General features: G+C 37.6%; 5 protein-coding genes across 7 annotated transcripts; 4 read left to right on the top strand and 1 right to left on the bottom strand.

Moving 5' to 3' along the window:
• The first annotated feature begins 2,798 nt into the window (after positions 1-2,798).
• Positions 2,799-3,685, top strand: LOC106313448 (ubiquitin-conjugating enzyme E2 6-like). Its single transcript, XM_013751252.1, has 4 exons — positions 2,799-3,027; positions 3,171-3,250; positions 3,414-3,528; positions 3,605-3,685. The coding sequence occupies exons 1-4, from the start codon at positions 2,984-2,986 to the stop codon at positions 3,666-3,668; spliced, it is 303 nt and encodes a 100-aa protein (XP_013606706.1). The 5' UTR covers positions 2,799-2,983; the 3' UTR covers positions 3,669-3,685.
• Positions 3,686-5,922: 2,237 nt separating this feature from the next.
• Positions 5,923-6,445, top strand: LOC106313450 (elicitor peptide 5). Its single transcript, XM_013751253.1, has 2 exons — positions 5,923-6,140; positions 6,231-6,445. Exons 1-2 carry the CDS (start codon positions 6,009-6,011, stop codon positions 6,351-6,353), a joined length of 255 nt encoding a protein of 84 aa, XP_013606707.1. The 5' UTR covers positions 5,923-6,008; the 3' UTR covers positions 6,354-6,445.
• On the bottom strand, positions 6,419-7,806 carry LOC106313446. 3 transcript variants are annotated; one of them, XM_013751248.1, is made up of 5 exons: positions 7,450-7,806; positions 7,235-7,285; positions 7,014-7,147; positions 6,847-6,935; positions 6,419-6,763 (listed from the first exon to the last, which is right to left on the bottom strand). In XM_013751248.1, the coding sequence occupies exons 1-5, from the start codon at positions 7,732-7,734 to the stop codon at positions 6,579-6,581; spliced, it is 744 nt and encodes a 247-aa protein (XP_013606702.1). In that variant the 5' UTR covers positions 7,735-7,806; the 3' UTR covers positions 6,419-6,578. The 3 variants fall into 3 exon arrangements, with proteins under 3 accessions (XP_013606702.1, XP_013606703.1, XP_013606704.1); XM_013751249.1 differs by having other exon boundaries at positions 6,419-6,760; XM_013751250.1 differs by having other exon boundaries at positions 6,448-6,749.
• Positions 7,807-8,702: 896 nt separating this feature from the next.
• LOC106313447 (probable ferredoxin-4, chloroplastic) lies at positions 8,703-9,143 on the top strand. Its single transcript, XM_013751251.1, has one exon. The coding sequence runs from the start codon at positions 8,703-8,705 to the stop codon at positions 9,141-9,143; it is 441 nt and encodes a 146-aa protein (XP_013606705.1).
• A 683-nt stretch (positions 9,144-9,826) lies between these two features.
• LOC106312959 lies at positions 9,827-13,225 on the top strand. The gene is made up of 14 exons (XM_013750671.1): positions 9,827-10,409; positions 10,643-10,681; positions 10,781-10,834; positions 10,950-11,013; positions 11,203-11,261; positions 11,364-11,488; positions 11,595-11,654; positions 11,855-11,913; positions 12,070-12,146; positions 12,249-12,287; positions 12,400-12,462; positions 12,550-12,597; positions 12,688-12,816; positions 12,923-13,225. The coding sequence occupies exons 1-14, from the start codon at positions 9,969-9,971 to the stop codon at positions 12,968-12,970; spliced, it is 1,305 nt and encodes a 434-aa protein (XP_013606125.1). The 5' UTR covers positions 9,827-9,968; the 3' UTR covers positions 12,971-13,225.
• Positions 13,226-13,299: the final 74 nt, after the last annotated feature.

The following is a 13,299-nucleotide window of genomic DNA, read 5'->3' as shown; positions in this document are numbered from 1 at the left end:
CATAGATTTATGCATAATTTGATCATGATCTTCGAAGTATTAAAATATTTAAAAAAAAAAACAAATTGATTTTAAAGAATTCTTAGTTTAATATTGTTCACTTCATAGCTTTGTTATAAATATTTTTAAAGCAATATATTACATGTTTGAGAATTATTTTTTTCGAATCTGATGTAAAACGGTTGCACTTAGTTTGTCACAAAATCAAACGATCTCTTCAACGAATATTTGTCACAGTATTTTGAAAAAGAGTATTGAATTAAATATTGTTCACTTCATAAATCTGTTATATATATATTTTTAAAGCAATATATATATGATCTGGTCACGCAAATTTAATGTAAAAATACCCTCCATTGCAAAAGTATGTATAAATAACTTTGACGTGATGAAACCGTATTCAAATAACAACGATGCAATATCCGTTAAATCCCTTATATAGGAAACTCATCTTTTCACGTCAATTTTGTTTCCATTATCACTAACATTGCCATTGACAATAATTTATTTGATCATGTGATTGACAATTCAAATTTGAATCATATATTATGGGAAAAATTGAAATGTTAATGTATTAAATTGTGTTGCCTTGAATCTAAACTATCATAAAATGATCGTCGACTACAATTGCATTGATAATTATGGAAACAATAAACATGGTTAACATGCAATGGAGGAGATTTGAAACTATTATTAGCTCTTAAAAATATAATATATTGGATCGTTTTATGTCCTTTAAAAAAAAAGTGTACGTATATATCTATTACATTTTGCCATTATGTAGTAATTCTTGAACATTGCGATTGTGATTGGTATCTTTATCTAATATGGAGAAGAGTTGCAGCAACATATATATAAGTAGATATGTAGATACATACGTAGACAATGGATTTTATATAGTCTAACTATATAGAAAGACATTAATATTTATGTCAGACTATATAACGAAATCGATCATTATGAAGAATCTCAGGTTATGGCAATAAAATCTCGGCATATTTAAAGATCCAACCGTTTGTAATTGAAGCGTAGCAAGCAGGGCGCGGGTTTATTTTTTTTGTTAGTCAATAAGCTTATAGTATATACCCAATTTTTAATGTAATGTTCAATGACAAATTTTGTAATTAGTCTAGTTAAGAAAGGATTTTTGAATATATGAGGTGAAAGAACTTGTGGTACTGACACGTAGGAAATGACACACATGTAATAAACACATGTAAGAAAGGTTAGAGGTTAGTTATATAGGATGCTCCTCGAATAATAAAAAAAGGATGTACAACGAGTTGTTTTTTTTATTGGAACCAAAGTTGGACGTTGCTCCTTCCATCCCTACTAAACCGACCTGCTAATACCAAGTTGTAGAGACACACATGGCATTCTTCGCTGTGTCAGTGTTATAAAAAGGGTCGAGACCATCTGAGACAAAGCATAACCTCTATATTTACTCAAACATCTATTCACACATACGCACAAGAAATAAATTAGAGTGACTTGGATTTCAATGGAGGAAGAGAGACGAAGCGAAGAAGAAACCTCTCATCATAGTCCTTTTCAATTCCTTAACGAAGCTATCAAGAGCTTCATGGAGTGTCTTGGTCTTCATATCTCTCCTCCTCCATATTATTCAGCATCTTCGGTAATCTATTATAAATTTATAAGCAAAGAAGCTAAAGAGAATCAAGGTGTTCTGCATATATTATCAGTAAATAACTATATATATCATATGCATGTATAATTTGATATGCTTGGTCGTATAGTTTGCTATATATAATAGAACTTTTTTTTTTTTAATCTCAAAGTTTTTCAAAAGGAGTTTTACCTTTTGTTTTATATATATGACCAAATTGGATGTTCAAACTATTTCTAACAAGGAGTTTACAAATGCATGTAGGAGGCTCCAAACGGCATCGCGGCAACAAGGGGAATGATAGTCAGGTTAAAGCAAAGGGGGAGAGAGACACCTAGCTCCGGTAGGCCTGGCCGCCACAACTAAGGATTGGATTTGTTCTTTTCCTATCACCCATACACGTGGCAAAACGGATTACAAGTGCATGCAATTTCACGTTCATTCATAAACATCGTTTCATGTGTTTATATATTGTTTCTGCTAATTACCGTTGCATTTCATGAAGTTTCAAAAGGTTCTAATATGATATAAAAGCTGTTATTATTATTATTATTATCATATTCAAGCGTCTGTGGTAATTGGACGACAGCCGACGGTGACCAAAGGTTACAAAATTTTAAATAAATTACAAGTGCACTATTAAGTGATCTTAGTTTTTAGACCTAGCTACAAGTGTATAAAATATATTGATAATCAACATCATTTTTTATGTTTGCTCGTGGGCTAATTTTTTATTTTCAGAGCTAAAGCCACAACAATTGTATAAACCTGATTAGAATCAAAATGTGTAATCATTTTCCGCTGTTTATAACACATAATTCCCCTAATCGAAACATCTCTGACGTATCTTATTATATAGTTGCGCCTTCGATCCTTTTCCTCTTATTATTGTATGCTACAGAATAAACATTTACCTAATTATTTCATTCAATAGTCAACGTTTGTGTCGTGTTAAGAGCACCTCCATCGGTAGATCTTGGAAGAGGTACTAAAGTAATTAAGGCAAAAAATTAAATCATAAATGGTTTTATCAGCCAGGAGCGCTCCTTGATTAGGTGATTTAAGGACTGGTAAAGATCCCAGACGTGGCAGCAGGGGATTGGCTGGATCATTTTAGACGAAAAGTCTCGAGGTCGGTTGGTCTTTTTCATTTTTTTTTCATCTTCGATGTCATCGACGACATCTCTTCCTCCTCTCTCTGTCGAAATCTCATTGATGATCTTTGATCCGTTTGTTCGTCGGTGATTATGGCGTTCTCTTGTGTGATTTCGTCGAAATCCCATCATCGGGTCTTCCTTTCTCGTCGCTCTATCTCTATCTATCAAACCAGAGAAGAAGAAGAAAAGAGAATCGGACATGGCTTTGCCGAGCAAACGCCGAGAGATGGACATGATGAAATTGTATGTGCTCAATTTTTTATCTTGTAGTTCATCGAATTCATCTCTCGATTTGGCTCTTTTCTTTTTTTTTAATAGACATATTGGATCTGTTGATGATGATGATCTCTTTCTAATTCATATACATGTCTTCCTTCTTCTTGTAGGATGATGAGTGATTACAAGGTGGATACTGTCAACGACGATTTGCATATGTTCTATGTCACTTTCCATGGCCCCACTGACAGTAATCCCTCAAAAAAAAACTCTTTGATTTTGTTCTTGTCAACATTCCTCATAAGCTACTTGTCGATAGAATAAGGGTCTTCATAGATTCACCATCTTTGATTGAAAAACGATAGCTTTTTAAGTGCCCTATCTCTTTGTTGTTGTTTGTTTGTTGTGTGAAAGTCTTTACGAAGGAGGTGTGTGGAAGATCAAAGTCGAACTCCCTGAAGCTTATCCTTACAAATCTCTTTCTGTTGGTTTCGTTAACAAGATTTATCACCCCAATGTTGATGAATCGTAAGTCACTGAGCTTATCATTTACCAATCTTGATCACTCTCTCAACCTATATATGCTTCTCATGTTTTGTGGCAGTTCTGGCGCAGTTTGCTTAGATGTAATAAACCAGACATGGAGTCCAATGTTTGGTAATTTATAAATATATTCTCTGTGTCTTGATGCGAGACCGTCCTGCCTATGAGCTCAAAGTCAAAGGTTCATCTCACTCACTCACTCTTCTTCCAGCTTGCTTCTCTATTCAATTAAACTTCTCATTGACACATTGGTAATCTTTGACATTTCAAGAATATTGCAAGAGATATGCTAAACCAGAGGACATAGGAGCACCTGAGGAGATCTCAAGTGATGACGATGATGATGATATACTGCACGAGAATCCATAGAACTGCATTGCTCCCCTTAGAATATACTGCACGTCAGATGCGAGTTCCATAACCCCTACATACTCTAGCCTTTCTAACCGGTGATCTATCTCTCCCGGTTCCAAAATATGTTTTTATGTAATTTTTATTAAAAATTTTATGTATGTTTTTATTTAAAATCATTCTACTTAAAAAAAAAAAATATTAAGAATCCCATAGGAGTTCTCCCATTGGAGGAGGAAAAAATTATCTCCACTAACTAAAATCCTAAACTTGTCAAATCACATTATATATTCTTAATTTAATCATTAGAACTTTTAATGGTCCTAATGGAGATGGTCTTACCTGGCAGCTTTGATGCATAAACAATCTATTGATGCGTATATGCGGCCTATATCATAGACTGTCTAGGCTGACTACTGACCTTGTAGATAAAGTCAAGAAATGAAGAAAAGTATATTTTATTTTAGAACCAAACGCACTTGGTTTGAAATATAAGTCTGAACTTGTCGAACACCTTTGGGATAAACATCCCACGTCGGCGATATAAAAGAGATTTAAATAATATTTAAGAGACTTGAACCATTCCACTAATTGTCAATTAGTTTTAAGTTGAAAACTCAGGAAACTTGTCATGGTATCAGAGTGGATCCAACATCCTGACCCATTAATCCAGCCCGGACAGTAGCCCGATCATCCTATTAGCTGATGGCCGATAGAAGGTTCAGTTCCACCGAGATCGATAGAAAATAAAGCATGGTCTCGAAAGGGGCATGATGGATTCTGCGAAATTAATGTTTATACGCACCATTATCTCGAAGAACGATGTTGGGATAAAGATCCCACATTGGAAATATGAAAGAAAGTTGACTTAACGCCAAAGGGTTCTATATATGGATTAGCAATTTTCCACTTCTCCACGAAAAACGATATAAGTAAATAAATTCCATTTCTCCACTCTTTTTTTTTGCCTTCTAATAATATTATTATTAAAGGAACAAAAGCTCAAACACAAAACAAAAGTCCGGAGATAGGATTCCGAACATACACCCAAACATAAACTAAAACTTAAAGGTCCACACACTGGTCCAACTTATAAACGAGCCCAAAATTGGTCCAAACCATAACGCGTGATACCATTTTTGTCACGCCGAAAGAGACGTGTTGAAGCCTCAACAATGAGGCACGACATACGTCACGAAAGCCCACACCGCCTCCACCAAAGAAAATCACGCCGGAAACTGAACGGCATTTCATCGGACCTCGCCGGGAACAAGCGCTTACCCAACGTACCGCTTCATCACCATTGCTTCTTTCACCGGAGAGCGTCAATCGAAAATTCGAAAACTCATCCAGGAACGAAGCCACCACACACACGATTAGAAATCCCTCACTCACTCTTCATACACCAACATCGCTTAATTTCAGATCATCGGAGAACATCAATCGATCAATATCGAGATCTCATCCGTCTCATCAAGCCATCAACTACGAAATCAACCGAGTCACCACTTGGAAAAACCAGAGGAGCCAAAAACAGAGCCGCCATCAAAACGAGAGTACCGTACGATGCGAGAAGGAGCCGGCGAGAAAGGTGCTAAGGGAGTCACCTTCTCCCGGATACAACAGCCGCCAAAGCCTGCTTAAGGAGCAACGGCTTCCCAGAGGCAAAAGTCCAACAGAACGGGAATCAAAAAACCGATCGAGCACCGATGAGATGAGACGAAGAAGGATGCGAAGAGAGCGAGAAGTCCCCCACTTCTTCACTCTACACAAAGGGAAAAAGAGAAAATAAATATATTAAATGGTAGGAGACTTGAAGTTTCGAAATTGTCACAATTTTTTTAAATTAAAAACCGATATTTTCACTGCATAATTTGGGAGAAAATACGATCCTGTACATGGACACTTGAGTTTCTTTTTTCGAACAAATCTCAGTGAATATTGGACTGCTTATCGGACCTATAATTTTTTTTTTTTTTGGTTTTCTTCTAGCAGCTTCTACAAAGACAGAGATACCCCTGTATAGAAATGAGGAACAAAAAGTTGAGTTGGAACGTTTAGGAGGGTGATTGATCTTTCTGTTTGAGAGAGAGAGAAAAATTAGAAGACAGAAGATGCAGAAAGAGAGCGATAAGAAAAGACATAGGTGCAAGCTCATCACTCAAAGTGTGATGGCTTTCTTAGACTGTCTGAACGTCAGACACTCATCTTCTTCTTCAGACATGGTGAAAGCTAAAGCAAGAAATGTAAACTGATGATTCTCTTCTCTTTCGTTTAACTAAACGAGTGTTTTCTTTTCTTTTGTTTTCTGCTTAGCTTCTGTTTTTGTGAGGTAGGAGGCAGAGGTAGCTTCATCTGTCGAAACTTCTGATAGGAGTCTAAACGTGTCGAGTAAATTGACAAGGAAACTGCCGGTGAGCTCAGGGAAAGGAGGCGGAGTTAACAACCACGACATGTAGTTACAAGTCTTTTTTTTAACTTTGTTACGGTGTAAAATTGGGTAATCTTGTGTACCAGTAAACTCTTAAAAGAAACTTGATTTGCGTCTCGAGATTCAAGATCATCTTCATAGTTTCATAATAATCAAACTAGAGTATTCTTAAGCTACAAACACTAGATAGGCTCGGTTTCTGGAAAAGGGCAAGCGAAAAATGAGGAAGAGATGGGATGTGATTATAAACCTTCTACTGCTTAACTCGCTTTGCAAAATAACTTGCGGCAGTTTTGGAGAAGCGAGTGATTGTGAAGAACAATTGCCATAAAGAACGTCCCTTAACGATCCCTTCCTTCAAGTTCCTCGCCGCTTTAGCCACCACTGGTTCTGTTTCCTTTCTCTCGGTCTGATGCATCACCTCCTGCATTGAAGCTACTGATGAAGTAAACATGGAAGTTAACCATGAAGTATCCCTATCGGAAAAAAAACAAAAGCTTGAAAGTAATGCTGGCTTAAACCTGGATTCATGTTAGTTAACCGCCTTAGTCTATCTTCAGCCACGCGAATAGCCCGTGTTGAGCTTTTAACACCTTGAGTGATACCTTGCCTACAAAAACAAACACAACACACTTACTTACACACGAAACGAAGATAGATGCGAGGCAAGAACAGAAATCAAACGAACCCTAAATCACTAAGCTCCACAGTTAAGTCACTGATCTCCATCCCCGATAAGCGAAGAGCAGCCATTGTATCTGGTAACTCTTCTCTGGTTACATCCAAAAGCTTCTCAAGAGACTCTGCTGCTTTCTTGAAAGCCTTGTCAAAGTAAAACAATCACATAGAGATTCAACCCCCAAGAGTCTGTAGAATCTTTAAAAGCTAAATGTTCAATAACTAACTAACCAGAAGAGTAGGAATCGCAGCTAAGAATAGCCATGATGCTGAGATCGCTGTCTGCAAGTGTATAGCAATGGTGATGATGTATCGTCAGCTAAAATTGAATTCGCGAAGAATCAGACAAAATTGTTTTTGACCTAGATCCACGAGTTAAATCAATGTACGGAGGATGCAATTAAGGCGAAGATCTCGAAGATGAGTACAGAGAGAGAGAGAGTTACCACGCAAGCGACGACGTTGAGCAAGACGAAGTGTTTCTGCGTGAGTGTCCATTGAGAGAGTTGGAGAGGAGGCTGTCCCACGGAAGAAGTTAGACCCGAAGATTCTTGAGGGTTCGAGTACAATGGAGACGTGATTGAGTCCGAAACCTTGGCGAATCGCAGAGAAGCTTGACGGGGAGTGTACCGGCGGCGAAACGGGAGACTTTTACCGATGAATCCTTGTTGGATGATCGGATTCACGAAGATCGCAGGTTTGGGCGGTTGCAATTTCGAAGAGGAGAGCATAGTGAATAATGCTTTCGTTCTACTCGTGAGAATCCATTGTTTTGAGCTTCCGATTCGAGACGATAACAATGGAGGACAAGTTTTAGAAACAATAAATTTGTACAACAAGTCCTCAGATAATTATTTAATTAGCTAAAATACCTCATACTACTACTTTGACTAATTCAACCTGATTTGCATTATGAGTGAATTGGACCAGGCCTGGGCATTTCGGGTATCGGTTCAGTTCAGATATTTACGGTTTCTGGTAGTTCAGGTAAATGGATAAAGGATCTATTTACTACTTAACCTATTTTCGGTTCGGTTCGATCCAGATAGTTTCGGGTTCGGTTCGGTTCAGATAGCAAAAATAAGAACTAAAAAATACTCGAAAAAAATCTGGTTCTCATTTGGATCCAGCTCGGATTCAGATAGTTCGGGTAGTTCGGATAATTTTGATAAAATATTAGTTATTTAGGGCAAAATATCAAATAATTTAGATGATTTAGATAAATTTTTTAGATATTTTGGATAAAACTATCCGGTTTCGGATAGTTCGAATACTTTATAATAAGTTAGTTGTTTTCAACTATTTTTATATACTTTTAATAGACTTTTAAATTAAAAATATATTTAGCTATGTTATATGTATATATAATTAACATTTTTATATATTCAGAGTATCCGTTCGTTTTTCGGTTCGGTTATTTCGGATATACAAATATAGGAACCGTTTGGGTATTTGAGAGTATTGGTCTGGTTCCAGTTTCGAGTCTTTGGGATCGGTTCCGGTTATTTTGCCGAGGCCTAATCGGACCGCACCACGTTGGTTTGGGAAGCCTCTTGTGAGCTATACACGCAGCATCACTCTATGCAAATGTTACATGCATGATCTTCGCGCTGATGTGTATCATGTATAAGCTTTAAAATATAAGTTTTGTGTATATTCATTGTTCTTACACAATTTCAAACCAAAGCGAATGCATATAATGGATCAATTAGTGCTCTCATGGAGCATCAAACCTCCTCTAATATCACCATCACGTGCTCAGCTTATGACCACGCTCAAGAAGCCTTATGTCTCGTCTTTTTCGCCGTCGTTGAGATTAGGTAATAGTGTGAAGGTGTTTGCAACGGCGTCTAGAAGGGTGAAGCTGATTGATCCGGAGGGAGAGGAGAAGGAGATCGAAGTAAACGAAGATAGTTGCATACTTGAGTCCGCGGAGAACGCGGGGATGGAACTGCCATACTATTGTAGGTCAGGGACGTGTGGGACTTGTTGCGGGAAGATAGTGTCCGGGAAAGTGGATCAGTCACTAGGTTCTTTCCTCGATGAAGAGCAAATCCAGAAGGGTTACGTCCTCACGTGCATCGCTCAACTACTAGAGGACTGTGTCGTCTACACCCACAAGCAAACCGATCTCTACTGAGTCACACACTATGACATATTGGTCCTCAATATAAAGGCCCGTTTGTTAAAGCCCACAAAGAAATGGAATAATATGGGGTTTTGTCCAGTTGCACATATGGATGAATACCGTTGGACTTTTATTTAAATATCTTCTGTGTGTGACTCTGGATTTTCTAATATTTTTAGGTAGGCTTACATTTTCATCTTTATTTTGAGAAGGATTTGCAAACATAAATAACAGAAATAGATATGATATTGAGAAAACAAACAAAAATCGTTAAAAACAATGTAAAATTATATGGTTGGAAGTTGAATTATCATTTAATAGAATAAATTATATGTAGATGCGAGTTGTTGACTAACAAAAAAAGAAAAAAAAAACTATAGAGACGAAAATAATACTATTAGAGAAATAAATAAATCTGAAAGATTTCATACCTTTATTTTTATTTGGTTCAGTCGACATGAGAAAGAAGCCTTTCCACATGGTTCATCAAACTTCCGCCGGTCCAAATTTCAAAACAATTAAAATAATCCCGGCAAAATAAAATGTTATTTTAGTTTTGGGCCTTACATTTTTTAAGCAAACCGGCACCTTATTTAGTTTTGGAAAAAATAAATAAAATTAAAAACCCTATTTTCTCTTGAAGAGGCGTTGATTTGACGCAGGACAAAGACAACGTTGCTGAAATAATAGATAAATAAGTTAAATAAACAAACAAACCCCTAAATCTGAAATTCGAAATCCCCCGATCCACCGCCAACCCTAGCTTCCTCTCGCTTCGACGGCGTAGCGTCGTTTCTTCTCAATCTCAGTTTCGATTCTCAGTCTGTAGTAGTTACAATGAAGAAAGGAGCGAAGAGAAAGGGAGCTTCAAAAGCAGGTCGCAAAGGAGCCGTCGCGGAGAGTCAGAACGATGAGGCGGTTGCCGAGTCTCTCGAGGCGTCGACGCAGGAAGAGAGCCAGCAACAGCCTACGGAAGCGGTCGCTGAGGAGAACGGGGAAGAGGCCGAGGGAGTAAAAGAGGAAGAGGAAGTTAAGCCGGAGGAGAATCAGGTCGATGTCGCTTCGTCTTCCGAGCCAAAGGAGGACGTTAAGGAGGAGGAGGATGGAGATGGAGATAAGAAGAAACCTGCGGGTCGCGGTGGTGGTAAGCGAAAGAGGGCCACGACGAAGAAGGACATCGAAGTGAAAGAAGAGAAGAAACCTGCTGCGAGAGCTAAGAAAGCTCGAGTGGCTAAACCACAGGAGGAGCCTGAGTACTTCGAGGATGAGCGTAATCTGGTAATGCTTTATAGTCCTTAATATCATTTAAGATCTACCGCTTGGATTAGGCTTCTCGTTTAACTTGCATATAAGCTATAATATCTTGCTCTTAGTTGCTAGAAAGATGAGTGGGTTTAAGTTATCTTAGTTCCATATATGGTATGTCATGGAGGGGAAGCTTTCGTATGGAATGCTGTGGTATATCTTATTCTCACGATATCATAATGCTGCATGTACCTTTTTTTTTGCAGGAGGGTTTATGGAAGGCTGCATTTCCAGTGGGAACTGAGGTATATTGTTTTGGAGATTTTACTTCAACGTTGGAGTTACTGTCTCTATTGAGGATTCAGTTTGTTTTTGTGCTTATGTTTGTTAAATTGTGATGGCAGTGGGACAAATTGGATGCAGTTTATGAATTCAATTGGGATTTCAAGAATCTTGAGGTAAGTTTTTTCATGTTTGGATTACATTCTCCAGTTCTGATGTGTATTGTTGAGTCGACAAGTTTTCCAGGGTTGATGAGATTCTGATATTTGTGTTTCTTCATCTGTATGTCAGGAAGCATTGGAAGAAGGTGGTTTGCTCCACGGGAAGAAAGTCTTTGTTTTTGGGTGCACAGAACGTAAGCTGTCTCTCTTGCTCGTGTTCTTGTATTGATTATTGATAGTTGGGGTCCTTGTCCTTAGACTTGTTTATAGCATCTGGCTCTTTTGAAGTGCTTAAAGCTCTACCAGGCTGTGCAGTATACTCTCTATATTTTCTTGAACATTTGCTTATAATTCCTGTTTATTTTCTCATTTCATCATTACAGCTCAGTTAGTCCCCTACAAAGGCGCAAACAAGATTGTCCTTGTCCCGGCCGTTGTTGCTGTAAGTTACTGTTTAAATCTCTCCCAACGTTTGCTTGCTATCGTCTTGATTCAATATCATGTATCATTTCTCGTGATGAATTTATCCATTCTATATTTGCAGGTTGAATCGCCCTTTCCACCTTCTGATAAGATAGGAGTCACTTCGGTTCAGAGAGAAGTGGAGGAAATCCTTCCAATGAAGACGATGAAAATGGACTGGCTTCCTTACATTCCGTTTGACAAAAGGTACTTAGTCCATAAGTTCTACTTGAATCTGAACACATTTGTTTACTATTCTTTTTCGAATGTGTACTAGCATTTGCTAATTACCTTTGCTTCGTTCTTCCTGCAGAGGTAGACAAGTTGATAGGATGAATTTTCAGATTTTTGTTATGACCTGTACGCAGAGGAGGTAAGTAACATGTGGTTTCTTCTCTTCTCACTGATAGAGTTAGAAAGACGAATGTGAGAATGTCTGCTTGCTATGAAAGGATTTTTGAGTTACATTGCATATGATATTGACATTGTAAATGAAACATGGCTTCACGTTGATAGTATTTGTTTGAATCTGCCAGTTTTGGTGTACTCAATTTAGCTTTATATTATCTGCAGAGCTGCTCTCAGACATATGAAGGAAGATCGTGTTAAGAAGTACGAGTACTGCTTGCCGTGTGAGTTTTTTTTTCTCACCACTAATACTAGCTAACATTTGCAGAGTGAGAATCATTTATATTACATGGCAGGCAATTAGTTTATTCATTGTTATGCATGTGGTAAGCAAATAATATCTGATCTGTCGTTTTTCCGCATTTTTTTTTGCTTTGCAGATTTCTATCAGCCATTCAAGGAAGATGAACTCGAACAGAGTACTGAAGTCCAAATAATGTTCCCCTCTGAACCGCCGGTAAGTCTCCCAGCTAGTAATGAATCTGTTGGAAGTGGTTGTTTACACAAAATGTGTTGTTTTTTTTTTTGATAATCAAGGTTTAATGTTCTGTTTGTGCAGGTTGTATGTGAGTTTGACTGGGAGTTTGACGAACTTGAGGTGTGTGCCTTTGGCTTTTCTGTAACGATGAAACTTGAAATCACTTCTTCATTTGTCTCAACTAAGGAGCGTATTCAAATTCGTTGTATTGATTTTTGTGCATGTATTTCAGGAATTTGTGGATAAACTGATTGCAGAGGAAGCCTTATCTGCAGAACAAAAGGATGAGTTCAAAGTAAGTGGAGCTGTATATATAACTCAATGGCCAGCCAGTTCATGACGGTTGAAGAGTTGTCTAAGCTCTTTTGGTTTTATATCTCAGGAGTATGTCAAAGAGCAAGTTCGAGCTGCAAAGAAAGCTAATCGAGAGGTAAAGTATAATCACGCCAAGATGAATGATATATATATATTGTGCTGTAGATTGTTTAACACTGTTTTGCATACGGAATGATCCTTGCAGGCCAGAGAGGCTCGAAAGAAAGCAATAGAAGATATGAGCGAAGAGACTAAGCAAGCCTTTCAAAGCATGAAGTTCTACAAATTCTACCCTCAGCCTTCACCAGAAACACCAGATGTCAGTGGCGTCAAGGTAAGAACAAAAATTGTTCATCAAACAGTTTTGTGTGTGGCTTGTAAATTGTTACAAAGTCGAGTTAATATGTAAAATGTGGTTTACTTGTTTGCCCTTTTTGCAGTCGCCGTTCATCAACAGATACTATGGAAAGGCTCATCAAGTCCTTTGATATCTCAAATCTTGAGAACCCCGGAATAGCTTTTCTTGGCAGCTTCAATAGAAATCAAAACTTATATTTTTAATCACAGGTGCCTCTCAGAAACTTTTTGAGCTTTATTTATATTTATAAAAAGGCAAGTTTGGACGACAAAATGTACTTTTTACATTTATGAGTTTGTATTCTCCTCCTAGAAATACTTGAGATCTTAGAAGAGTCACGGGAACCAACCTTTTTCGGTGGAAATTTGGACACAACAATTTATAATATTATCCTTGAATTTTTTTTCTTAGTATGCAATGGCATGTTCTAATTATTCTAGATGATTAGTTTAATACTAC

Source organism: Brassica oleracea, chromosome C9 (genome assembly GCF_000695525.1).
Source record: "Brassica oleracea var. oleracea cultivar TO1000 chromosome C9, BOL, whole genome shotgun sequence".
Taxonomy (NCBI): Eukaryota; Viridiplantae; Streptophyta; class Magnoliopsida; order Brassicales; family Brassicaceae; genus Brassica; species Brassica oleracea.
This window is presented reverse-complemented; position numbering and strand designations above follow the sequence as displayed.

Coding starts and splice junctions, on each gene's coding strand:
- LOC106313450 (XM_013751253.1), top strand. CDS start 6,009: ATGCAGAAAGAGAGCGATAAGAAAAGACATAGGTGCAAGCTCATCACT. Junction 6,141..6,230: donor TGAAAGCTAAAGCAAGAAAT/GTAAACTGATGA, acceptor TTTGTGAGGTAG/GAGGCAGAGGTAGCTTCATC.
- LOC106313447 (XM_013751251.1), top strand. CDS start 8,703: ATGGATCAATTAGTGCTCTCATGGAGCATCAAACCTCCTCTAATATCA.
- LOC106313446 (XM_013751248.1), bottom strand. CDS start 7,734: ATGCTCTCCTCTTCGAAATTGCAACCGCCCAAACCTGCGATCTTCGTG. Junction 7,148..7,234: donor CTGCGATTCCTACTCTTCTG/GTTAGTTAGTTA, acceptor TACTTTGACAAG/GCTTTCAAGAAAGCAGCAGA. Junction 6,764..6,846: donor GTTAACTAACATGAATCCAG/GTTTAAGCCAGC, acceptor TTACTTCATCAG/TAGCTTCAATGCAGGAGGTG.
- LOC106313448 (XM_013751252.1), top strand. CDS start 2,984: ATGGCTTTGCCGAGCAAACGCCGAGAGATGGACATGATGAAATT. Junction 3,251..3,413: donor TTTCCATGGCCCCACTGACA/GTAATCCCTCAA, acceptor TGTTGTGTGAAA/GTCTTTACGAAGGAGGTGTG. Junction 3,529..3,604: donor CACCCCAATGTTGATGAATC/GTAAGTCACTGA, acceptor GTTTTGTGGCAG/TTCTGGCGCAGTTTGCTTAG.
- LOC106312959 (XM_013750671.1), top strand. CDS start 9,969: ATGAAGAAAGGAGCGAAGAGAAAGGGAGCTTCAAAAGCAGGTCGCAAA. Junction 12,288..12,399: donor GGGAGTTTGACGAACTTGAG/GTGTGTGCCTTT, acceptor CATGTATTTCAG/GAATTTGTGGATAAACTGAT. Junction 12,463..12,549: donor AACAAAAGGATGAGTTCAAA/GTAAGTGGAGCT, acceptor TTTATATCTCAG/GAGTATGTCAAAGAGCAAGT.